The sequence below is a fragment of the Pleurodeles waltl genome, chromosome 11 (genome assembly GCF_031143425.1).
Source record: "Pleurodeles waltl isolate 20211129_DDA chromosome 11, aPleWal1.hap1.20221129, whole genome shotgun sequence".
Taxonomy (NCBI): Eukaryota; Metazoa; Chordata; class Amphibia; order Caudata; family Salamandridae; genus Pleurodeles; species Pleurodeles waltl.
Window position 1 is genome coordinate 866,412,867 of NC_090450.1, and position 27,780 is coordinate 866,440,646.

Genomic DNA, 27,780 nt, shown 5'->3' on the forward strand with positions numbered 1-27,780 from the left:
ATTATCACAGGTGTGTAACTCAGTGTATAGAAAATGTCACATAAGGCAGAGGACTACAAGATGTACAAGTCACACGTCATCCATACTGGTAGGCTCTATAGTTTAAGAGTGCTTGCTCTGGAGAAGCAAAAACTTAAAATGTGACACAAGGGTTAGGGGTTCTCATTAATAAGAATCGATTTCTATACATATGAACACTTTTTGCAGCATTAGGATAATAAATGACGGACAATTCACAACACTATTGAGAGCTCTTTAATGACCGGTAAATGCTTTCTGTTCTAAATTAGGATTTTAACTTATAAACTGCAAGTAACAAAAAGTACACTCTGGCAAAAACAGTAACCCACTGACCTATTTACAATATATGCACTTTGTGATCTGCATAGTGCATGTTCTTTGCAGAAGCCATATTAACCCACTCCACTATCTTACCATGAGTCACAAATTTGCAAAACAAACTCTGATCTCTCTCCAGGAAGAACATTAATCACAAAGTTACTTTGACATCTTTATTGTTGCCTGAAAATTGGAGGAGGTAAGGTAAGGTTCGTTTAAAACCACAATTTTCTAGCAAACACTGTGCCCCTGCCCAAAGTAGGCACCTGGTGTGGTGGCACCGATCGCACCGACCTAGAGTCGGGCCAGAGGGGCACAAACAGAGGGCAAGGAAACTGACTGAGGGCAACAAAATGGAGCAAATGGAGCAAAAGGCAGAAACAGAGGGCAGAAAGGCTCAAACAACGGGCAAAAAAGAAGCAGAGAAGAACAAACAGGGGGCAAGAAAACGGACAGAAAAACATAAAGAGAGAGCAGAAACAAGCAGAGAGGCAGAAACAGAGGTCAAGAATTGAGCAAAAAAGCAGAAACAGAGGGCAGGAAATTAGCATAAAGCGACCAGAAAGGCACAAACAGAAGGAAGAATGGGCAGAATGCACAGAGGGCAAGAAACGAGCAGAAAAAGCCCAGAGAGGCAGAAACAGTGGACAGGAAATGGCAGAAAGGCAAACATGGAGGGCAAGAAATTTGCAGAAAGGCACAAACAGAGGGCAAGAAACAAGCAGAAAATGAGCTAAGGAGCAGAAAAGAGCAAGAAACGAACATAAAAACAGGCAGAAAGGCACAGACAGAGGCACAAAAATGACAGAGAATCAGAAACAGAAGGCAAGAAATGGGCAGAAAGACAGAAACAGAGGGCAAGACGACACAGGGTTGGGTGATTATTTGGTTGCAGAGCCTGGCCACAGGCAACAATGATCATGCTTTTGGAAAAAGTTTGATTTTTCATAAATCAGGGAAAATCTTGACTTTCTCCTTTACAATCCATAGAATTTCTCTGGTTTCCAGTAGGTCCCACATCTTCCACTTATGAAAATAAAACTGACTTTTTATAAAAAAAAATAAAAAAAATGTAGTTAACTCGTCTTTCAGCTTCTTCTTCCATGTCCCTTTGACATTTAACACGAAGAGTTGGTCATCTTAAATCATCAATACAAGCAGGGTTTCCAGATTCCCTTCATTATTGAGCCGTAAAGAGATTAAAAATTCAGCAGAATTTGGTTCCGTTAGAATAGGAAATTAAGGAGGAACCAATTTGGTGGCTGGAAAACTTTCAGGCCTAGAACAGCAGGTCAATATTCAAAGCTACCCCAAATCTAATCTTCAAATTCGACACAGGTATGTCCAGGTGGGTGCTCAGTGCAGCCGGTACTCGACTGACAGCACACAGTCAAGAAGGAGTCCTTCAGGCACATAAAATTTGAGATTCTTGCATGCTCCTCTGCGATTCAATGTTTCACAAGAAATCACGCTTGTTTTTTGGTTCAACTCAGAATGGACAACCTCACAGGGGTAACATAAATCAACCATTTAGGGGGTACTTGACCAAACGTTCTAGTGAATGTAGCAAAACTACTTTGGGAATACTAGCATTAGAATCACATATAAAGTAAAAGCAAGCTATCTAAACTCAGAAGCTGACTAGTGTCCTCACCAGCTATGAGACTTCAGCAACTAGACACCATATATTACATTTTTCAGAATCTTTAGGGACCTCTCTATTTAGAGCTTTTGGCAACCAAACTGAATGCCAGTTTCCCTAATTTTACAGCTGGAGGCCAGACCCATTGGGGATATCATAAGATGCCTTCTTTCACCTGGGAAACAATATCTACAGATGCCTTCTTTCACCTGGGAAACAATATCTACCTTATGCTTTCTCCCCTCCTTTCCTAAAGATTTCTTGCTGCCATTCCTGGTCATGAAAACTTCTATTTGGTCATCATAGTTATGGTTTCTGGCTCTCCTTCAAATGTCTTTAGACATTCCAGTTCTTCTTTCCACTACTTATCTAGAACCCTCAGGGTCAGCATCGCAACCTGGTAATTTCAGGTAAACTTCAATTTATGGCTTGGAAAATGTCCAGTCAGTATTTATGTCCCAGGACATTTGACAAACACTCTTGCTGTCATCAACAAAGCCTGGGCCCTGGGGACTTCTAGAAATCATAGATCAGCATGGATCTCTTGGGTATGGTGGTGAATGTAATCAAGTCAGATCCCATTTTGGCAAATATTGCTTCAATAGCAATTATTTAGGACATCTAACAGCATCAATTCAATCTTACAAAACAGTAAACCTATATATATCATCAATTTCGTTACATCATCACATCTTTGTAGGGACATCTGTGGGAGAACATCCTTTAATTTGCAAGTTATGCCCTGCAATAAGGATGGGTATTCCTTTGTTTCTGGGTCAGACAATGCCTCACTGAAGTTAAAAACGTTGTTAGCAAAGTTAACTAAGTTATTATGTTTGCTATCATTCAAAAGAGTTTGACGATAAAGCTTTGCATCTTCTGCTAGGCATTTTACTCCTTCAGGTGTTTTTTTCTCAATCTCAAGAACAACAAAACTTGTTTTTCCGGATCACCCAAAGCTTTGTGTGGTTTTGTGCATAAGATATTATTAATCTAGAACAGCGCATCTCAGAACATCCCATGGGCAACTCATTTGGCTAAATGGGTCATGTCCTCAATGTTTACATTGTTGGAGGCCATTCTTCCAGAGGTTCCATGGCACCTTAACTATTCTGAGCAGGAGCAAAACTAGAAGATATTCTAATAACTATTGATCTGCAGCATCTAATTATAAAGCATTTTATTGTAAACTTGCTTCTCATTTTTTCTTCTGTGTAGTTAACTTACTTTAGCCCCTTGAGTGCTAAGGACAAGAGGGCCTTGTCCTTACCAGCATTGGAGCTGGCTGCGCGGAGGATGAGACCATCTCGTCCTTTCACTTCAGTAGCTACAGCAGCCTAATAGGAGCCTTCGGTCTGTATACAATACAGAGTTTCCATGTAATTTACAGGAAACCCCTAATTTTAATAACATGGATACTCTATCTGATGGATGTTATATTAGATGTATTCCCTCCCATTTGAGATATACTACTTGTTTGCTTCCTTTATTTTGAAGTTCCTCATTCAACTATCTCAGTCATCCTGAAATTTCTTTGGAGGATCAGGAATGGATTGTGGCTTTTTTCTTGATTTTTACCTGTGTTTCAATTGGCTGCTCTTATATTAAAAGGCAAGGAACACATCATAATACTCACCTCCATGTCTTTAATAAAATTAGGACCTTGCTGCATAATAGTTGGAAAAACACGCATTTAGGGGCTTAGTTATATCCAGACACATGTAAGTAGTTTGCAGAAACCAATAGCTTAACTCAGTAAACCACAAGATCACAGACACATCAATGACTGTTTAATATTAAGATCAACAGCTTAAATCCTACCATGTACCTGATAAGGTGAATTGCTATAGTTACTATACAGGAGGATACGGAATAAATACTTTCCAGTTTTTGCTGAATGCTTCAACCTCCATTCACAGTAAGTCTGCAAAGCAGGGACTACATGGAAAGCAAAGGGCTGCTAACTTAAATATGACATACAAGGTATGATATATATTCTTCATGCTTCACACCTCATCAGATTTTAAAACATCCAAAAAAACAAAACAAATTTATATTTAGCAGACCAGATTCGATTTCTCACGCTTCCCAGTACCAGAAGATTTGACAAATACTTAAAAAGACAAAAGTAAGTCAGGATAATGTAAGGAGGATTGCTAGACTTAAATGTTAATGAAATTTTCATTGCATTTCTTTAACTTTCTCCATAACAGGTGTTGCAGGCCCTCTACATCGTAAGTGTTTTGATCTCAATTCTTAAACAGATAAAAGGTCCTTCGCCCACAATTTAGTTTTGGGTCCAGTAATGTTCTTTTCTCAAGGAATTCTGCTCAGGCAAACTGTAATATTAGGTTACAGAAAGAGAGAAAAAAGATAACAGTCCAGAGGTGAACCTTGAGTGGGGTCATCCATGACTAAAACAACCTGATCCTCAAAATGTAGCTGTATTTTAGTAGGAATCGTTGTCTCAAATATTAAAGATTGGGTCAAGTAGCAAGGCCTTGCTCAAAAAAATGCATCTGGTATGCATGGAAAATATAGCCACACAAATAAACAGTAATAAATAAATAACTTTAAGGGTCCAAAACTAAGATTATTAAAAAGGTAAATATGTAATGGGACAATGTCACAAAAACAAAGAAAAGCGATTCAGGGATCCAGGTTATAAAAAAACCAAAAGCAGCCCCATATGAAAGCAACCGACAGAACCATTCCATTCAATAGTACCCTTTCAGACATTTTAAAAGCACAACGGATTGACAAAGTAGCCTCTGTGGTGTGATCACAACTAAAGCGCTTTGTTTGACTAACATTTGTGTGAATGAGGTTGGTTACAAGTTGGATGTTCATCTAGTCAACAATTTAGAACAGAAAAAATTGTCTCACAAGGAAAACCCAAATGCTGTGTGCAACAAGAGCTCCACAAGGTGAGACAGGATGATCAGCAGGTCTCACAACACCTTCAAACTTCCTACCAAAAAGAAACTAAAAAAGATGTGTAGGCTGCTGGTGGATGCTTAGAACAAAGATTCCAGTTTTTCCACAACGTCTGGCAGCAGCATTACATTAACAAAAGGTCCTCAGATCGTCAGGAAAGCTCTTCTTCCTTTGGTTGAACACGGGTGGGATACCCATAACTCTGCTTTCAAGTCCACAAGAAATGCTCAGTACCAGCTGGCTTCACTGGGATTACTTGAGGTACACAACAACTTCCTCTGTTTCAAGGTACTAAGAACAATCCAGCCTCCACAGGGATGTTCCACATGGCGAGCAGGATTTACTGGCAGGACATAGGCGCATTTAGCTCTGTTGGCCAGCAGTAGATTGGCACTACCAGCCCAGGAGCAAAATGGTGGAAGCAGGAGTTCAATAATTTCTGATAGGCAGGTGAAACGTCTTTAGTGCAGCTCTATGGCTTCAGGCAGCTCTCTCACTGAATTGATGAAGCAGCTACTAGTGATGAGATCTAGCTTATCATTTTTCAAGCTTTCCTATGACAGTTTGTAAGCAAAGTAATGCACTTCCTGTCATGAGTACATGCTTTGCGGCAGTGCTACCAGTTTTGTATGCACAAAAAATGCAATTAATTAATCCTTTTCTCAGCAAAGCAGTCTTTCACTGCCTTTTACCTGCACCCGACCTCCCAGTCCAGCCCCCTGAGATTAGAAAAAAGCTACTCTCTACAGCTAACAATTGGCCCAGACACTTGCAGGGCATCGCTCCCCTCTCTGAACTATCTCCTGATTAGGGAAAAGTGTGTCAGTGGAAAGCACTGAAGCTGAGCTCATCCAGAAAGTTTCACATCGCATGGATCTAACTTCAACATTGGCCTATTCAGCCACAGTTACATGTATGCTGTGAATCTGTTTTTTACAGCATGTACCAATCAAAAGTCACAAATCGAAAGGCACATTCCATTTGATATAGCAGATGATACAAGGAAGTGGATAAATACACTCTTCATTCCTGTTTTTCATTCTGGGTTCTGTACAGTTTCACAGGAGGGCTGTAACAACGGTCTTACAGAGGCGACACGACAATTTGTAAATACAAAGACGTATTCTTTAAAATGATTGCATGTGGCTGGGCTTGTTTAGCAAGCTGCAGAAAAATTCTAATACCAGATGTCCAGAGCAACAATGGGGGAACATGGTAACAAGAGGGACTCCCTTGCGGATACAATACATATAAGGATGCCGACATTTTATGATTGCTGGGTCCTAGCATCAGACATTCCACAGTGAGACAGTTCGTGGAGCAGAACTATTTTGACTTAAAATATTAAAATGTCAGCTAGGTAGCGAACAAGGGCGCGGTAGGGATGATAAAGCATAGTGACTGCAAACTTGGTGGCAGAATGATAACATAAGCAGCCTAGGCAAATGCCAAACAATTCAAAACAATATGGCAAGGGTGGCAGAGTCAACTAAACAACATGGTAATAAGGGAAGATATGTCAGGGCTCACTGGTTCACTCAGAGTCGTCCTATAGCAAGTCTCCAGTCAGCCACTTCATCCTTACTCATCCCATTACACATCCCACCTCAAGCACTCTATTATCCAGCGCCACAAGAATCCATACACGTCTGGCAGTAATATTTTATGCAACAGCTTAACTCTCTTGTCTTGGACGATCATGGTATGCCTCCAGAGGAAGATTCTGCAGTATGTTACATGTATAAACAATACTAAAATCTATGGGTCTCGAATAATTCATGTTGCTTTGAAATTCATAGATGTGCATGCACAGCTGAGTATTGTGGCATCTTTCTTACTGCTGTTAAACACATAGTTCTAATTAACAGGGTACACAGACAGTCATCTGGAACCTTGGGTAAACGTTATAGTGCAAAACAACAGCCTCTAGACATATAGATCCAGCATTACTTTGAACTAAATGGTTATTTATTTTTGACAATCAGAGTTTCCAACTTCAACTGCAGACCCTATTCACATAGTTAGCAAAGTTTTTAACGGACTGTGATCTTAGATACTCACTTTGATCACTGTTGTCACGTGTGTGCATCACACATAAGGGAGCACTTAGTACGTTTTTCACCAACACCCACTGCACCGATGTACATGGCTGTTTCTAAAGAAAGCTTCCTTGATTTTCAAAAATAAATAAATATTTAGTTGAAGGTAATACTGAATCTATAGGTCTATAGGTCATTTCAAACACAGACGCAGTAGTGAACTATCTACATTAAGCCCCAGGTTGCCTCTCTGGCCTGGGCTCTATTGTATTCCATTTCAGGCAGCAGTACTCAAGATTAGTTTTGCCTGCTGGTCAAATGTTGTTATCCTTCGCTGCACTGCACCAAAATGCATGAAATTCTTATCCACCGATACGGAGAATGTGTTCAAATCATGTTATATTTGCTCATTCCTAGGTTTCTCAGAAACTGCAAATTCTGCATTGCATTCTTTTGCTTGAAATGTTAATCTTCAATCATAATGGGAAAAGGCTTTCCTGCCAGCCAGACCTTCAATTCTGCATTCAAGTCACATTACAGTATATCAAATTTGAACATAACACTTTAAATATATTTGATGACTATTAGAACTGCGCACAATACAGTAAATTAGTGAAGATTTGATCTGAACATCTACAGAATATTTGTGCAACCCCTTATTTTCAATATACTATTCCAGACCAATTTGTCAGCAAAATAGGTTTTCATAATATTCTTGGACAGATGTGTTAGGCAACTTTGAAAACGAATTAATAATGTATTCTGTAGGTCTTTAACCCCAGGTAGAAGTAGGAATCTGGAAAAATGTGTTTCAATACAAACAGAAAGGGTGTTCAGCATATTTGTTCCTGAAGAGTTAGTGCAAATACATTTTTATTACAAGTAGCCCATAAAATAATGTATTACAATTATCTGTATGCCATCTTCACAGGGCACAAATAATATTGCACAATAGCGATTTAGCATTATTAGCATATTTACAACTCACTTCCATTAAATAAATAAAAAAAAGATTAAAAACCGAATGGCAGTGTGGCTATGTAACACCAAAATTCAGTTAAAGAAAAGCATATTGAAGCACTACATGGTTCTACTGCTTACTTCAGATTCAATATGAAGTTCCTGCATTTGCCACATAACTCACCAACTGCTACACAATTTGCACATTTTAACAAAACCTATATTTCCACCCCAAATGAATCAAAGGTATTAAAAAAGCTGCACCTTTGTAACCCTGTGTCTGACATTTTGCAAACGTTAACATGGTCATTCATTGGCTGTATTCCAGCATTAATAGTTTGGACACCCCGATCCAGGGATATATAAATAATGGACATATTAATTACTATCAGAGGAAAATCATTCTTATGTACATTAACTATACATTACAATATTATATTTTTACATCATGAATTACCTTTTCTGTAGAATTGAAAGTTTTGATGAATATATTTTTCACTTTGACATGTGGCAAGATGTCCAATAGTCATCTCTATAAATTTCATAACTTTATAATCTTCTCTCTACACCCACACCACTAATCGTTTTCACTCCAATATTAACAAAGTGGATAACATGAACTCTTAGCTGTAAATAGTAAATCTTAAACTATATATATATATATATATATATATATATATATATATATATATATATATATATATATATATATATATATACATACATACACACACAGAACAATTAATATTTGTTATCTACAGATAACACGGGAATATATAGTAAATTTGTTTCCTTCAAGGCTCCAGCTTTACACTTAAAGAAACAAAAACAGGCTCTGTGCCACATTCTGGATCGCAAAATATGCTTTATGTACTTTATTTGTATATGCTGATCGCAATGATTCAGACGCCGGTGTGTATATTTACTGTCCTCCTTGTTGTTTGTAAGAAATTAAGGTGGTCATAGGTGTTAGTTTTTAATTTTAGCAAACATTGAAAAATATCTCATATAAATCAAAAATCTTTAAAATATATATGGTAAAAAGCAAAGTTTAAACAGAAATGTCAAAACAGTGGTAACAACTGATAGACTATTGCATGAACACAATATATTAGTTAAGCATAAAATTAACTAAACTTTGTTGAAGAGAACATGTAGAATAGGCCTACATTTTAATTGCATCAAATATGATATTTTATAGAAAGGTCGGCACAAATAATGGTGATATTTCACACATCGCAGCTGATCATAAACAAATATGCAATAAAAATTCCCAATAAAGTCTTGAATTATGAACACAAACATTGCTCTACATTCGCATTAATGTGTACCTTTTAAACTAAAATGACTTACCACAGAAAGAAATGATGTGGCTGCTATCTTCATGAACAAATTTCCTAGTTACTGCTTCTTCCATAATCTGTTTCACCTGTTCATTAAAAAAAATGGTGTATTTAAAAATCTGAAATAAAACACATCTACCATGAGGACAATTACATCCGTTTGACCTTTTTATAGATATCAATCAGTCAAATCACAAAAGGAAGTTCATAAAAGATTAATTTACATGTATGCTTAAACTTAATTTACACATAATGTATGCTTCAAATGACTTTTAAACATATATGTAGTGTACTCAAACAGAATGCAGTCTTATGCCCATTTAGCTGCATGGAAAAGTGTAAAAAATGACTTGCTAAAGTTTTGGGAATCTCCAACTAGACTCTACATTGTCAGTGTCAACCAAATTTGCACTGCATATTTCTTTTCAGTCCAATGCCATCCCTCTGGGCTGACCTACCTTTGCAAACATTTACATGTATTCACTTTTATGATACAAACATATTGCACAGATGCATAATTTGTGTGACTGACCTCTTTACAAAACCCACAAAACGCCTCCGTTCTTGGTCACTCCTTTGAAAATTCTCAGAATATCCATACTTACTGCAGGAGTCATTTAAGGGAAGTTCAATGAAGACAAGGGAACATATGTAGCCTTCCTCCATTGGGCACAACAATACAGGTGCAGGCTACACATGTTGATGTACAGCATTTATGCCAATTCTTAAATGAGTTTTAGGATCTAAATATTTGTTATTTGCCGAGGTGGCCCTTCAAAGCCCTTTCAGAGAGTGCGCTTCAGACCCATGTGTGTAGCGTTTCATGAACCTGCTGAAGTGTGTGCACTCATGTCTCTCTGCCCAAATAGGTCATGGATGTTAAGGAATACTAAACCATTGTGCACAGTCCTAATACTTTAGTATTCATTGAGAGCCAAGGTTCAGTAGACTGATTCACATATACTGCCAGATCTAATATCCACCCACACTCAGGGCATGGTAGTGAACTGGGATTGGCATTCCGAAAATTAACCTGTACTTTCAGATTTACCAGTCCAAATTTGTGAAATGAGCCCACTAAATGATATGTATTATCACAAAACCTTGCAGTTAGATATTTTACTAAGAGGTTGAACTGACCACACACAACTATACAACTGCTTACGAACTAAGCTTGATTGCTAGTTACTTATATTTACTAGCTTGGAACTTCTTTCACCATGAATCCTTTAGACATGCAAGGTGTTCTAAAAAAAAATGCGGTATTTCATTTAATTTGGAAAATCTGTACACTCATCAACAAAATAAAAACCCCCACCACAAGGATTTTTTTATGACCCCAGGGGGCCTTCCGTCTTCCCGGAGGCATTATCAAAAGGTACCAGAATCTCCATCCCTCTGGACCGAAGGCATGCGTTTGAGTGCACTGCCCAACACACATGCCAGGTGGGGTGGAGCACGCTGGCCTGTTTTCTTCATGTTTCCCACCAGCACTGGAAGGACAATCTCCACTGCTGCAGACAGGAGCCAATTAGAGAATGCCGGCAGCTCCCATGACAGTCGAGGAAATTCAGGTGCGAGAGAGCCAGCCAGGGGATATGGGAATACCCCCACAGGCACCCTTTCCAAAATATAACTGGAAAAATATATAAGAAAAGGGGTAGCACGTTGCTGCTTTCAGAGTTGCCAATATAAAATTTAGACTCTGCCCATGGATCACTCCATAAGCCACTGTGCAGGCCCGATTGTCATATGGCTGTACTTGTGTTGACCCCAGGATAGGCAGGGGCACCAAAAATGTAATTAATGCATGTTAGGGGCGGGGGAATGCGGAAAGTGCAGTAGTCCCGCATAAGTGCCCCTTAATAGTTGCTCAAAGCCCTCCATGAGGTTTAGATGTATGCCTCCAGGGGAGATTGTCCTAGCATTCCAAAGATTTCTAGAGCCTGTGCTTTTCCTCTGGAGGGCCGGTGCCCCTAGTGGTTGGTTCTATACTTGCAATGACAGCATGATAAAAGTAAAAGTGAAAGTCAGGAAATGTATTTTTTTTTAATTTAATTAAGCTAACAGCCAATCATAACTTGCTTTAATGATGGTCAATTACATATTTTGAATTGCTTTAATGATAACCTCAAGGTTAACAGTGAGTCTACACAATCCTTAATGAATGTTGTTCTAAGATGGTACCATCCCTGTTAACTTCACTGGTGTTGTGTTGGCTTATTTCACAATATTTATATTTTTGTCAGTGTGGTGACACTCAAACAAAGACAGTCGGCCTGCATTATTGACAACACCCCCTTTTAAATTGTCCTGTATAGGAGGGGTTATTGAGTTTATATGGTTCATAACCCGGTAGAGAAGTAACATTCTGATGGTGTACCCAAAGGTAATTCCATCTACCTGATGTACATATTTCTATTTTAATGCATAGCATTGACTAGGGTGCATAATGCTTTCCTTTTCATAAGAAAAAGCACAAGCTGGACGATAGTTTTAATATTGTTGTGTCGTAAAAGCTGGAGTTATTAGCCCATACTACCTCTCCTGAGTAGGTCTGGACTCTACCAGGGTACCGGAGCACAGCAGTCAAAGTGCTACAAAGGGGGTAGCATGGTTCCCACGGTCTTATTTGTTGAGAAGGACTTACATTCTTCACAACTCGTACACTTACTTTCTTAGATGAGGCTAAATGTGTTCTCAGTGTAAAGCCTGAGCAAAATACAAATAACGATTCGGTTCACATTTCTATAAGTACTGTTTGTCAATCACATCATTATGTATTTGTTTTATTAATTGGTAGAGTTAAAACACAAATGACAATAAAAAGAACTTACAGTCGCCGACACACCACGCTTCAACAATCTAGATAGTCTGCACTGTTTGGTTGCCATGCAGCACATTGCTTTCTGACAAGCGTGAGGGGCAAGCTTCAAACTGGGGAGAGGCCGCAAGCTAAAATACCTCATTTAGCGTTGCAAAATGGCATACATGCTTGGGAAACAGGCTAATTAAATTACAGCCTGTTATTGCTATAGTGCATTACACTTATCTCAACTGTTTATTCATTGCGGTCCAAACAATATTTAATGTACCAGCTGTGCTTGTGCAGTTCATGGCGACTCGGGAGGATTTTCTGTGGGAAATTGCACCGCAGACCGTCTGTGCACCGTGAACACAGCTCAATAGAGGTGCACATGGATCAACAGAAGTGAACACAACTTTTAGAAAAGAACTAAAAATGTTTTTTTGTTTGCCAAATTCCATTATGAAAATGTGACTCAACAGGTAGTTAGAGTTATGGATGACTTATCGTAACAAAATCAGTTACACTGTGAATAACTTAAAGACCTGCTTTGCAATTAATACATTAAAGAAATTAACTGATTTCTCTGCAAAATTACGTTTGTGAACTTTGATGAGAAGTGTTACCTTGGATAACATTCTGTCTGCCTGTCTAGCAGAAACTAAATACATTAATATGTATATATATATATATATATATATGTATATATATATATATATATATATATATATATATATATATATACACCCATATATATATATCAAAATAATCTCCTTCAGGATTAGAGTGACGCATAAATTATTCAAAAAAAGAAAACTTTGGGTAGCTCCAATGTTTAGGCGGAGAGCAGCTCCAGTATAGAGCACCCTACATACAACACTAGCGACACTAAGTTTGCTCACCTCATTTTCTCATTCCAGGTTGGCTTGGATAGTATTTTACCAATTCCAAGATGTATACCTGGAGTGGTGAAAGTCTTGTCATTTTACAGCTCGGTGTGGAAGGCACTGTGCTAATCCTATGCTTAAAAACTTTGCTAGAAAAATAGGCTTTTGAAGTGAGTAACTTTAGAGTGCTACTGGTGTTGTAGGGTGCTCTATACTGGAGCTGCTCGCCACCTAAACTCGGGAACCTTTTTTCCAAAATGTGGATTACAAAAACAACTGTGATGGACATCTAATGCATCTACTGTTAATTTATAACAGAGGGGTATTCCTGATTTGTTTTCAACATTAGTTAAACTTTCTGTCAAACTAAGGAATAACAGCATACAGTTCCATCAATAGCCAAAAAGAGTGTTTGGCATAATTTAAGAGTTGAGTAGTTAGGCAAAAACCAACAGAGCAAACGAGGTAGATACTTCAGAGGTCGATTGTATGCAAACATGATTTATACCAGATTCACATTCATTGTGAGTGTGTGCTAATTTCCTGAAAGCATTTACTTAAGAAACCTTATACCCATTGTAGACATTGGTTACAAATGCAAGAGGCAAAATAAGTGGACATAGAAAAAGCTATAATGCCAATTAAATAAACACCTTTACAATCATTAATCAGCATTGGTACAATATATGTCACAGAGGATGTCCACCACCAATTAGTGTGAAAAACCTGTGTATCTAGTAACCAATAGAAAAGGATATCAGTAGTGAAAAAGTCCTAGACGTGTTTGAATCTCATGGTTGTAATCAGATGAGACTGTTCTAAAACAATTCAGGGAATTAGATTGTAATGCTCAAGTGTGCACCTTTCTAATAGAACAGCCAGGGTAGTATGCAGGAAATTCCTTTTTCGAATCTGTTGGCCCAAAAAGGCAGTCCTCATACTTCTATTTGTTGTATGTTTCAAACTATAAGTCCCTGATCCTGTTAGCAATTCAAAAAAGGTCTTGAGAGATGGAGAGGGATGAAAGATCTCACAAAAACATTGGAAAACACCTCATCTATGTTGAGATTTTGAGGGCCCCTGAGATAATTAACTTCAGATTCAGTCTTGGTCTCAAACATAACCACCTTTGACTCCAATGGTAACTTATTCAGAATTTAATATTGATCACAGGTTACTGCAGAAGTACACTGAGGTATCAAGTAAGACAACACACCTGCCATGTTCTCCAAACCTTTTAGACTGGTCAAGGTTTAGTGCTAGACAGGTGTGAAGAAAACGCTCTGATTGCACACTTTGTTGGCAGATTAGGATTTTCAGTGGAAAGATGCCACGCTGCAGTTAACGGGCAGCTCACCAGAGTGGTATAAGCTGTGTGCCAACATCGCCAGTGGAGCTTGTCAGGATCCAGTAATCTTTTTGTGACTAGGTTCTCTCAATGGTTTTCAACATAACTTTCTGTTTCTGCTATATGTCCCTTATAATTTCATTCTATATTAAATTGTTAAACATCTCCACTTGTCTGCTGCATCGCTGGTCCACACCTCTCTGAGTTTCTTCAACAAGAGACAGCAACCTCCATGGCTCTGAGTATTCCAGCTGTGAAATGCCTTTCCTTGAACAGATCAGTGCTGTAGCACGACTGTCAGTCCACGCAAAGCTGCTACTACTGCACCAAACCCTCTCGGCTCACTCAGGTTGTGGCCATTCTTGCCTCTCCAATGGGTCATGGTTCAGGGAGGCTGTTGTAAGTAGGTTTCACTCAGCTTCGAATGTAGTGTTCAAGCAATTGTGTGCGCTGCCTCAGTGCAGCCTAAAATGGTATTGCTTTGAATTATAATGGGTGCTCCCTTGTCTGATGATTTCCAATAAGAGCAAAATTGCAAGAAAATGGCTTTTTGCAGGTTCATTCCCACTTTTTGACTATTAGGTACTGGTGTAATGACTCTGTAGTGCACTAAATCCCCGGCCTCAGTGCCGGTGCTCTGACCCTTTAAAGGTATATATCTAATTAGTTTACCCACAACTGGCATAAGTTTACTTACTTATAAGTCCCTAGTCAGGCCTTCATAAATCATACAAATGTTCCCAGACCTGCAGGTTGAGAGACTTGAATAATGTACTCAACCTAACTGTAATACTCCGGACCCATAAACTAGTCTTAAACTGTACGATCCCAAGCAAATATTTTATTTCACTGAGTCACCCTTTTCTTCATTATCACATTTGAGAGCACTGTCAAACATATGAATCTGCTGTACACACACTATTTGATTTCAGTTAACCCCTTCGCTGCCAGGCCTTTTCCCCCTCCTGTGCCGAGCCTTTTTTTGGCTATTTGGGGCAGTTCGCGCTTAGGCCTTCATAACTTTTTGTTCACATAAGCTACCCATGCCAAATTTGCGTCCTTTTTTTCCAACATCCTAGGGATTCTAGAGGTACCCAGACTTTGTGGGTTCCCCTGAAGGAGACCAAGAAATTAGCCAAAATACAGTGAAAATGTTTTTTTTTTCAAAAAGGGCTGCAGAAGGAAGCTTTTGTTTTTTTCCCTGAAAATGGCATCAACAAAGGGTTTGCGGTGGCAAGATCACCACCTTTCCAGCTTTCAGGAACAGGCAGACTTGAATTGGAAAATCCAATTTTTCAATACAATTTTGACATTTGGGACATACCCCATTTTAACAATTTTTTGTGCTTTCAGCCTCCTTCCAGTTAGTGACCAAAATTGGTAAGAAACCAATGCTGGATCCCAGACACCTAAACATTTCTGAGAAGTAGACAAAATTCTGAATTCAGCAAGGGGTCATTTGTGTAGATCCTACAAGTGTTTCCTACAGAAAATAACAGCTGAAATAAAAAAAATATTGAAATTGAGGTGAAAAAAACTGCAATTTTTCTCCGCGTTTTACTCTAACTTTTTCCTGCTATGTCAGATTTTTTAAAGCAATATACCGTTACGTCAGCTGGACTCTTCTGGTTGTGGGGATATATAGGGCTTGTAGGTTCATCAAGAACTCTAGGTACCCAGAGCCAATAAATGAGCAGCACCTTGCAATGGGTTTTTATTCTATACCGGGTATACAGCAATTCATTTGCTGAAATATAAAAAGTGAAAAATAGGTATCAAGAAAACCTTTGTATTTCCAAAATGGCCACAAGATAAGGTGTTGATAAGCAGTGGTTATTTGCACATCTCTGATTTCCGGGGTGCCCATACTAGCATGTGAATTACAGGGCATTTCTTAAATAGAGGTCTTTTTTACACACTGCCTTACATTTGGAAGGAAAAAATGTAGAGAAAGACAAGGGGCAATAACACTTATTTGCTATTCTGTGTTCCCCCAAGTCTCCCGATAAAAATTGTACCTCACTTGTGTGGGTAGGCCTAGCGCCCACGAAAGGAAATGGCTCAAAACACAACGTGGACACATCAAATTGTTTCCACAGAAAACAGAGGTGTTTTTTGCAAAGTGCCTACCTGTGGATTTTTGCCTCTAGCTCAGTCGGCACCTGGGGAAACCTAGCAAACCAGCACATTTTTGAAAACTAGACACCTAGGGGAATCCAAGATGGGGTGACTTGTGGGGAACTGATCAGGTTCTGTTACCCAGAATCCTTTGCAAACCTCAAAATTTGACCAAAAAAACACCTTTTCCTCTCATTTCGGTGACCGAAAGTTCTGGAATCAGAGAGGAGCCACAAATTTCCTTCCACCCAGAGTTCCCCAAGTCTCCCGATACAAATGGTACCTCACTTGTGTGGGTAGGCCTAGCGCCCACGAAAGGAAATGCCCCAAAACACTATCTGGACACATCAAAATTATCAAATACAAAACTACCTGTTTTTGCAGGGGGGCATCTGCGTTTTTGGTCCTGGGCTCAGCAGCCTTCTAGGGAAACCTACCAAACCCGACACCCGAGGGAGTCAAGTGTGACTTGCGTGGATCCCCCAATGTTTTCTTACCCAGAATCCTCAGCAAACCTCAAATTTAGCTAAAAGATCACATTTTTCCCACATTTCTGTGTGGGATCAACGCACTGGGACACATTTCATACCACCTAATGTTCCCCTCAGTCTCCCGGTAAAAATGATACCTCATTTGTGTAGGTGAGCCAAAAACATGTCGCTATTGAGGGGGAACAAAGGGGGCGCAAAAGGGCAGTTTGCAAAAAAAAATTTTTAGGCTGACAAGTGTGCAGCAGAATTTTTATCGGTATAGATGAGACAATGCTGGGTGGTGGGAATTTTGTGGATTCCTGCAGATTCCGGAAGGTTCCATCACAAAAACGTGGGAAAAATGTGTGATTTCCAGCAAAGTTGTAGGTTTGCAGGGGATTGTGGGTACAAAAATGGTGCAGGGTGCATGTGAAACACACCACCCTGGAATCACCCAGATGTTTAGTTTTCAGATGTGTCTAGGTCTTGTGGATTTTTCTACATGGCAGCGTCCCAAAGTCCATAAAGTGCAGCCCTCACCATTCGAAGTGGGACGATTTTGAGAGTAAGCCAAGTTCTCATGGCCCAAATGTAAAACTAAAACCCAAAATAATCAAATGTCTTCTTGCTTGCTGTGGGATAAGATGTTTTAGAGTGCGGGGGAGAGCTGAAATACTGTTACCTCCTTCAGTTGAGGTGGGGGCGTAACCAGGCCCATACCCCGCGGGGTGTGGATCAGGGGTAATTGCCCCATCTGCCCACTAGTGGGCAGAATAACTTTGGGCCCATTTATTTGGGTGGGGTATGGCCATACCCCCACACTCTTATTTGTGGAGAAAAAAAACTTCCCTGGCCTCTGGTGGGCTTTCTGCCCCCCCCCCCCTTGGGGCAGATGGGCCTTCCAAAAATAGGCCCATCTGCCCCCAATGGGGGGCAGATATGGCCAACAGTAATGTTCCCCCATGGGGAGCGACCTTCACCCAAGGGGCTGCCTCCCTAAAGAAAACACACGTGTACACACACACCAATCCCTGGTGCCTAAGTGGTTTCTGCCCCCATGGGGGCAGATTGGCCTAACAAAAATTAATTGCCCGATCTACCCCCAAAGGTGGCAGAAATGGTCTAAATACAATGTGCTCCCCAGGGGAGCGACCCTTGCCTAATGGGTCGCTCCCCATCTCCAAAAAAAAAAACACACACAAACAAAAAAAATTTGCCCTGGCACCTAGAGGTTTCTGCCCCCCCTGGGGGTAGATCGGCCTAATAACAATAGGCCGATCTGCCCCCGGGGGGGCAGAAATGGCCTAAATACAATTTGCCCCTCTAGGGGAGCGACCCTGCCTAAGGGGTCGCTCACCATCTGTAAAAAAACAACAAACAAAAAAAATCCACGGTGCCTAGTGGTTTCTGCCCCCCTTGGGGGCAGATCGGCCTAATTAAAATAGGCTGATCTGCCCCCCATGGGGTCAGAAATGGCCTAAAATAAATTTGCCCCCCAGGGAACGACCCTTGCCTAAGGGGTTGCTCCCCTTGCATGAAATTCACGGAAAAAAAAAAAAAACTCCCTGGTGTCTAATGGTTTCTGTCCCCCTTGGGGGCAGATTGGCCTCATAAAAATAAGCCAATCTGCCCCCAACGGGGGCAGAAATGGCCTAAATATAATTTCCCCCTAGGGGAGCGACCCTTGCCTAAGGGGTCGCTCCCCACCTCTAAAAAAACAAAAAAATGATCCCTGGTGCCTAGAGGTTTCTGCAATTATAGACGTTAGAATCTTTTTGCATGTTTCTATTGCTACTTTTTTTAAAACAAAACAAAAAACTGAATAAAAATGACTTGTACTAACTGCTTTTTGTGTCTTTTTATATGTAAGTAACAGCTCTTTTGATATGTATACATTTGCACAAGATATTTATTTGTATTCGTCATGTTTGAAAACGTGTTCTTTTTTCACATGAAAGAGCTACGCAGCAAGGATTTAAGTGGCTTGTGGGAGCGGTGGTGGTGTGACCATACATTATAAAGAATAAACCACACCTGCTGCACCATGATAAAGACAGTGTAAGTCATCTTGGAGTTCCTTGACCTTATAAAGGAGCTCAGCTTTCAGCCTCATTTGTTTATTTCAGTGGGCTTCAAACTTATTTTGGACCCCCCCCAAATCCACCCAACATAGCACTGGGGCCCCTCTCCGAATATTTTATAATTAATCTATTCAATTTGCAATGTTTAAATATGTCTAGACTTATTTAAACATTGCATTTAAGTTTTGATGCAGTTTTAAAAATGCAGTCAAATAAATGATGCCCAACATACTATTCTGGTCAGGCAGGCCTTACTAATGTGTAAAGGTATCCACAGTGTGAATATCAGAAGTGAGGGTGGGGGTTTTGAAGAGTATTTGGAGTCCCTTTCCTTTAGATACATACTCCCAGCTTGGATATAAATAACAAAACATGTTATTGATGGCCCATTACAAAGAGGTTCACTGCTGCTCGTTTGTTGTACCTTTAAATAAAGCCCTGTTAGTAGCATAATGATTCTTTTGGCAAGAGCATGACGCCCCCCCCTCCCTCCCCTGGATCACGTGAGTCTCCCTTAGGGGGGGTCCTCCACCCAGTTTGAAGACTCCTGCTCTATATGGTCACGGAACTCCTGTTACTTGCAACATCCTTATAATGTATGGCAGGAGGTACTTCATTCGAGATGTCATCAGAAGGCAGGAATGCTTGTCTGTTCATGTTAAAAGAATTCTGATTCGTTTTGAGCCTATTACATTTTTTAATCACACTTCTGAATTACCAAAAAAGTGCTTTCCTAGCTACTGACATATTTTGAAATACTTGTACAGTTAATTTCAAAGCTAGTTAAATGTTTTATGTTAGAAAAAAATAGAATCCTACAGCAGTTTGTTCCACACTCCCTGTACCCCAGCATGATTGTCAGACATTTCACTCTACAGGATTCTCTAACTTTGCAGTGTGCGGAAGAAAACTTAACACCAATCTCTAGGATAAAATAAGCAACAACTTGTAAGAAGGCATAAGCTGACATGTGACCTCTGACTTTGAACTACAGCAAATGTAATGAGATAAAAACAAGTTTAAAGCTATCTTTATTATTCATTCATTGTCGTAATGAACAGAACACCTGTTCTTTGCCAGCTCAAGCTCTCCTACCAGAACAGATCAGTAGGCCCTAAAAATAACTTTCCCTAATAAAAATTGACTCGCCATAGCCAGTGGGCGGGTAGAATCTGGAGGTCTGCTATTATATATGGTTCCAGGGGGGTACTGAGGGCTTGTAAGTTAAGTGTCCAACATGGACTGCAGCACTCATTGTGCCATTATGAGTGTGACAAAGCAAAGCACGACTCCCCACTTAACCACTGCAGACTGTCAGAGCAGTTTTTTTTAACTAACTTGACTGTCATTTAAACCTGTGACAAAGCCCAGACTTTCCTTTTTATTAATATTTATAAGTCATCCCTAAGGCAGGTCTATCAGGCTCTAAAGGCAGTGTGCATTATATTAAGGAGGACATGTGTTTTATTAACTTTACATGTCCCGACAGTAAAAGCCCAACATTGTCGTTTTTACTGTAGCAAGGCGATTAGTATCATTTGTGAGTACGAAGTTAATCACTAACAACTCTGCAGTGCTAACTTCCAAATGGGACTACTAAATATGGTACTTCAAGGTATCAAACAAATCATTACATTAAACCTGACCTGTTGCTCAAGTTAAATTTAATGTAACTATTTTATACATGGCAACTTTCTAAAGTTTAGTAAACTTTAGAAAGTTGCCACTTTGCTGCTCAAAGTTGTGCAGTAGATGTTTAAGGTTACAAACAGCTGGTGTCCTTGAGGAAGTTAGCTGCCCCCCTAGCATGTGGTGAGAATGACTCTTAGGACGATGTGGATGTGAGACCAAAGGCAAGCTTCAAAAGAGAAGCCGCCTTTGAAGGGCAAATGGTACTCACAGTAGGAAGGGGCAGCTCTTTTGTTTAGGCATACAGGCTGGCATCTCAGGCAGTGAGGGAGATGCCACAGTTTTGTAAGAGTAGTGAGCTTCTTTGCACTTTTTTGTCTCCAATCTGATGGTATCCTGGTCAGGTGTGCCGAGAAGTGGTGAGATTGCCAGCGAGATAGTCTGGAGTGTGGTCTTAATGCCTTTGGGAATGATGCAGGTGGTTTTGTAGATGTTGCAGACCAGGCAGGGAAGCAATGTCAGCTCTACCAGAATGGAAGTTATTTAGGCATATTTCTTCAGCCCCATCATGAGGCAAGCTGCAGTGTGTAGAAATTCCATAAGAGGTCACATTGCAGCCTAGGAGGCCATTAAACAGTACAATGGTCCAATCCAGATGCAGGAGTACGAAGCCTTTAAAAGCCGGTCTAAAGTCACTTTCTAGAGAAATGGTTTGACTTTCTGTAGGAGAGAGAGCTGGTAACAGCCATTGTGGCTTTTTGACAACGTGTTCCTTGAGGGTGAGATTATAGTCCACAATGAACCATAGTAGGTTTGTCATTGGGTAAAGATTGGGACTCAAATCCACTCAAGTTCATATTGCTCATCCAGGGTCGCACTAGTTGTTGCTTGGTCAACAGTACAAATTAGGTTTTAGTGTGTTTGAGCTTTATGTAGGTGTTGGAAACCTAGGTTTTGATGGGGATCAAACAGTGTTTTTTAGACTGAAGATTTTCAAGAAGAGTTGTCTATTGTCAGTGTATTCATCAAATCTGATGTTCTTAGTGATTTGCAGAGTACCAAGGGTTTTAAAGATGACATAACAATGTGGAACACTTAGTGACTCTGCAGATGATCTTTATATCCTGAGACTAGAAGTACTTATGTGATCCTCATTAGGCTTGGTAGGACGGGATCCATTGAAAAATTGTGTCAGTGAATCACATTCAAGACTTGAGGGTATGGATGAGTGAGAAATGATTGCCGAGGGTTGAAGGTTGGATGGATTGCCACGATGTGTTGCAGTGCCCTACTGCACCTGTTGCACTTCTGACAGCTAATGTTGCACCAATGTTAGGTGCACACCGCTTGACATTCTAAATGCCAAGCCTCAGTTCAGCTACTTCAGAGAAGCAGTGTTGAGCCCCATGCTCCCCATAGATCAGTCCACTGTTTGATATACATTTTCAATGACAGAAAACCATTTTAACTTCATGTCTACAAATATTAAATACTTATATGTCTTTGAAGGGCTTTCATGCAGACTCTGTAGGTAACAGACAGGCATTGTAGGTGTTCTTTGATTGTAGATGGTCTGAGGAATAGTAGGCAAAACCCATGGAGACAGTATACAGTACATCGTGCTGTACACTGAAAAACTAGTAGCACTACCACGACACATCTGGCTAGGCAGGGGCTCATCTAATAAAGTAGGGTAGCTTGGATGCCTCTCCCTTCCCTAGCCCTCCAACGCCAATATCTTCTGGGAAGCACAAATTAGAACTAACACCTTGGTAGAAGCACCTAGCGGACAAGCTTGCCTGGTGGTGGTCAAATACTGGTAAATCATGGAGAGGTTTTTTTAAAACTATAGGACACTATAAGGTAGACACCGCTAGACTTTCATTCTCACAACTTTTCTTCCCCTGGAGTTTTATGGTTGCAACTTTGTCCCAAAATATATAACCTAGAAATGGTTTTGTAATTCACTTCTAAGAACGCATGATGCCTGGTTTGGGAATAGAGTCCTGGGGGAAGAGTGTCAAAAGTTATTTACGTGTAATCTGAAGAAATATCTCACGCAGGGCCATCTTCCAGAGTCGAATCAAAAACCACTTTAAAGTACCCTTGTCTCTTCCTGTAGTTGTTGGGATAAGCTCAATATTTACTCCTAAAAAGTGGCATGAGTAAATCAATCAACATCTTAAATAGACAGTACAGTTTAAGGAATATGAAAGCTCACAGAAGCTCATAAAATAAAGGATATAATAACTAATTTCTTCATACGAATTAGGGAACAGCTATATCAGTAAAAAAAGAGAAAATTCGTTTAAACCACTTCAATGGAGGTAAATGGTAGCAGATCTTTAATGAAGGATACTACATAACCTTGTGCAAATGTGACAAGTATAAAAAATACTCTTCAGCAGGATCAGCCCAAAAAGAATTAAGCAAGCGAGTACATGTGACTGGCTATCCAGACCCCCAGGATATCACGATTTCGTATTTTGCAAAAACATTGTGAAAATCGGCAGTTTTGGAAAAAATCCCGCGATTTTTTACAAAAGTGCCCGCAAACTTTTGGGGGAAAAAACATGGGGTCGACCCTCTCTTTACTGGCTCTGAGCTGCCGCTGAGCCAGTAAAGGGATGGTGAACAACACTAGCAGGCAGCAGAGGTGTTAACGTCTTCTGTTGCCTGCCTTTCAAATGCACAGAGCCCCTCCTGTGCAATTAGCCTGCAGCCCACGTCACACCTTTGTGTGCACCCCACGAACTCCACAGGCCATTGAAAGGCTCTCCGTAACTTCATCTTCCACTGCAGTCCTCTCCCTTCCATCAAGGTCTCCTGCTAATCCCTAGCCACCCACCCCCAAATGTCTTTTCTTGATTTTGCATTTTCTACATGCCCCCAACTTTCACTGCCGCCCCACCCCTGCCCCTGCTGCCCTGCACACGCAGGTTGTCTGACGCCAGAAAGAGCAGGTTTTGTCCTGTAATCTGATCTCTTTGGCATCAGACACCCTAAAAATCGAAGCACTGTGCTGTTGGAGACTCTGTAAGGTTACAGATTGTTACATAGCACAATCTCTAGACGTGAAAGAGCACAGGCCTTCCAGTAATTTTGAGGCAGGTATATTTTTGGCCACCAGAAAAATACCATGAATTTTAAAGCTCCGGGCCGCAAATTCTGTTTTTTTGTGGCCACAAAATTTGACCTCCAAAGCCGTGAAATCCTGGCGGTTCTGGCTATTGATGATGAGTCAGGCTCAGTAAACAAACTTAAATTCAAATTTAACCTTTTTAGTTCAGAAAAAGACTAACTGGGGTGTGAGTCTCAACGCTTCTTCCAACATTGGCTCCTCTAGGTTTTATTCACCAGACAAGTGACTACAGTGACTACGAACAAAGTTTCGGCCGTCACACAAAAACACCAGAGCTTCCCTTTGCTGGTTCTACTTTGGTAGATACTTTGGAGCTTTTCTCCCCTCAGTCAGCAAGGTTGTCGTCCTAGCAAGATGAGGTGGAGCAGAGCTTCAATTCCTTTGATAAGTCTTCGAGAACTCATGCAGGAGGGTTTCATGGAGTTCAAAAATGCTCCACAATGGTCCTAGTGCTAGCAAAGTTTAAAGATGTGTCTGCTTCAGAATGATGCAGGCATTTAACCAAAGTCATCCAATGGATCTAATAATGTTTCAGAGGACTCACGCTAAGTGCTGTATGTGCAAATGTGTTTCTCCATTGGTACAATTTCCGGTAAAAGTATCTAACATTCTCCTACAATATGGCCTTACCAGAGTGAGGCATCTAAAATGTAATGCAACTAGCTCTGAATTTCACTAAACAAAGGTTTTTGCTTATGAGTACAAACTTGTCATTGTTCCTTCCTTATTCCAACTTAAAAGGGGACCCTTGAGCCAGCAGGGATGCGTTGGTCCTAGTGAAACAAAGTATTCATACCCTCTATATTTTAGCTTATGGGTTCTACCTGTGCAAGGTTAGGGTAAGCCCCCCCTCCGACCTTAAGTGGAAAGCACATTGAAATAATACATTTATCACCTGGATTAACACTGCCAGATGTGGAGGTCGTTCTTTTTTCTATAATGCCCCATTTCACTGGAACAGACTTCTTCTCCATGTTCCTTCCCATCTGGAACTTTCCAAATTTGGAAAGTTATTAAAAACTTGGCTGTTCTAACATCCCAGTGCCCTTGTCCAGTAGCAAGTACTTAGATACTCCTATTGGAATGAGTCGCCGCCTGATACAAGAGCAGTTAACATAGCATAACATATACTGATAGGAGCAGTTGTAACTTGGTTAGTCATTTCTTCTAATAACGTAAAGTGTCTTTTTCTATCCACAAGACTTGCTGCTTTGGGTCAGAAGAAAACTTCAGACTAATCGGCTAAACACAGGCACGAAATACTTAGAAAAATGTTTATCTTTCCCATAGTTTTTATTCAGTTTTAATAACAAAATTAAGTGACCGTGTACATGATGCGATATGCATGTCACCATATTACAATGTATAATCGCTCCATGTCATCTGCTGTACAGTCAGAAAAAAACATATCAAACTAGGAAAACGTATACTGATAACAACTTAACAAAAGGTCTCTATTGCAAAGGTGTACTCCCATGGTACGTTACAGATCCAATTATTGAATTCTGAGCAGGGTGATCAGATGTGTTTATAGCACTCGGCCCTCAAAAATGTCTGTATTTAGCCAAGAATGAATTGATCAAAACGTATTGAAGACATTCCAGGTCTCTACCTAGAGACAATACAGGCAGGGTTGAAACGCTTTATTCTAGGTAAGAGTCACCAAAAACGGGAGGCTAGTACACACAATAAGGCAGGAAGGAAGATTTCTCAGAGCAAAAAACACATCTCCTTACATTCAGTAGCTGTCTGTTTTGCCTCAAAAGCCTGATGAGGTGCAGGAATACATGTGTAAAATACACTGGTATTAAATAAAGAAAAAAACGCAGAAGGTAGATAAGGCGAGAGAAAATAAACAGTAGTATGTACATTCATAAAGGCCCACAGTTTTACTGTTTTTAAGATCGAATCTTCAGATAATCGCGCTTTAAAAGAAATCTCACCCTTGCTGTACAGTGCTAGAAATTACATCTGGTTTAAATAATGTATTCCGTGAAGTGCTTATTATTTAGAGGCACACAGTTGTTCTTAGCCTGTCACCTGCGCTGCAGAACAGCAGGCTTGCCGAATACAAAAGAGTATGTAGTCTAATTCGGATCTCACACCTTTTTCCACCACCGTACACTCCCTGTTTCTTTACCTCACTCTTGCATTTACGTTTTTATGCAAGTCACCAACTTCCTTCTCCACCTTCTTTCCCCTCTCATCTGCTTTTTTCTCTCTCTAACTCAGGGTCAAAGTCTCATGAAAATTAGCCACAGTCAATTAATCAATCAATCAGGATTTATAAAACGATGCAAATCACCCGTGAGGGTCTTGAGGCACTGAAGTTACTAGCTGCTTGACCATGCTCTGTTCAGCAGAACAGCCATGTTTTCTTTGCATACTCTCAGGCTCACAAAAAAAACTGAGGCCAGCAACAAATCAAAAGCCATCTTCCTTATGTACTCCTCTGCAACAAAATAGAAAAGTGACCTAGTAACTAGCTACAAAAACTAGTATATTGAGTACATGATGATTGGTCATTAGGAAAAACATTATCTTAATTTTTATATTAGCAATGATTGTCTTTCATGCACTTTGGGCTTCATATGTAGCACAATCCTACTAAAAGTAGTAAGGAAGTCCAAACAGTAAACTAGACTGCATATGTAAAGTTTCAGAATTACTAGATAAACAACTAAAAGACATATTTATGGTTGCATGATTATGTAAACCAATAAACAAATATATAACAAATACAATACCTAAAATGAAAGAAATCACATTAAATCTGATTAGCACTCTGTAGTTATAGTAAGTATTCCCAACAATAGGAATTTCTCAGATATTACTTCCCAAATTTTTTTCCGCCAGTTTGACTAATCACCACAAAACTTTCCAGACCTATAGCATTTTCTACATTTTGATATGATCTAAACCTTGTAGTGAATCGTTAAGATGGATACAAAGATAAAAGGGGATCCTAAAATCGAATGCATTTTTCAAAGACTATTTGGCATAGCGCGAAAATGGCTGAATAGATTTACATGAACTAGGATTATACATTAAGATGCAGAGATAATGCTTTTTGGGTTCCGCAATTAAGTAGGCTAAGAATTTGTAAAGTTATAAGGCATTTAAACTTAGTGACATCTAACTGCTGCATTTTCAGGGAATTTCACTAAAGTCTGTGAAACTACTGCAGTACATGGCTGTAAACTTAATTAAAATATGTAACACATATATTAATTAATTTCCCTAGCTATTACCACTTCAATGAAGTGGTAAGAGGTAGGGACCTACTACTAACCTTTATCTTAGGACCTGACACTGAAAGTGTAAGGGCCCTAATGCTGAAAGCCAAAGTTTAATAAAAACAATATGGCTACCTTTTCATTCTGCAAAAAAAAAAAAAAAAAAAAAAGCCATTACCTAATTATATACTGGCTTGTCTTTGCCATGTACCACAGTATACTACAAAGTTATCAAAGTAAACTATAGCCCAGAATATAACTAAGGTCCACCTGTATTATTGGATTGCAGTACCCTTGTATCACTCATGTGTTTTGCTTCACTACGGACCGAGATGAAATACACACACACACACACACACACACACACACACACACACACACACACACACTGAAAAGAATCTCTGGTATGCAACTCAGTCTAGGAAATACATTTATTAAATCACTCTGCAAGGCTTGTAAAAGAAGGTCAGTACAACTGAAAGTGCACCTTCAAAAACATGCGCAGCAACAAAATGAAAACGTACAAAGAATTATCTACTTCAATCTATAAACAGCAAATATATGTATGTGTGTGTGTGTGTCTGTGTGTGTGTGTATGTATACTGTATATATATATATTCATGCATAATGCAAAGCAGATAAGAGTTAAAAATTCATCACCATGGGGCACAGTTGAATCCACCACATCTTTCCCCTGCCAACTACCGGTCATTGACCCCAAGAACGACTGTGAAGAGAAAGATCTACCCTCACGGGAAAGATGACAGGCATCAGTGTCCCGATCCAGCCAGAGGTCTGCACTT

At 39.8% G+C, this 27,780-nt stretch overlaps 1 protein-coding gene across 3 annotated transcripts in view; it reads right to left on the reverse strand.

Moving 5' to 3' along the window:
- SGSM1 (small G protein signaling modulator 1) overlaps positions 1-27,780 on the reverse strand; it is a 950,757-nt gene that overhangs the window by 751,556 nt on the left and 171,421 nt on the right. For all 3 annotated transcript variants that reach the window (XM_069214718.1, XM_069214717.1, XM_069214716.1), the window contains exon 3: positions 9,271-9,346. In XM_069214718.1, coding sequence (XP_069070819.1) covers positions 9,271-9,346 — 76 coding nt within the window. The remainder of the gene's footprint in view (positions 1-9,270; positions 9,347-27,780) is intronic.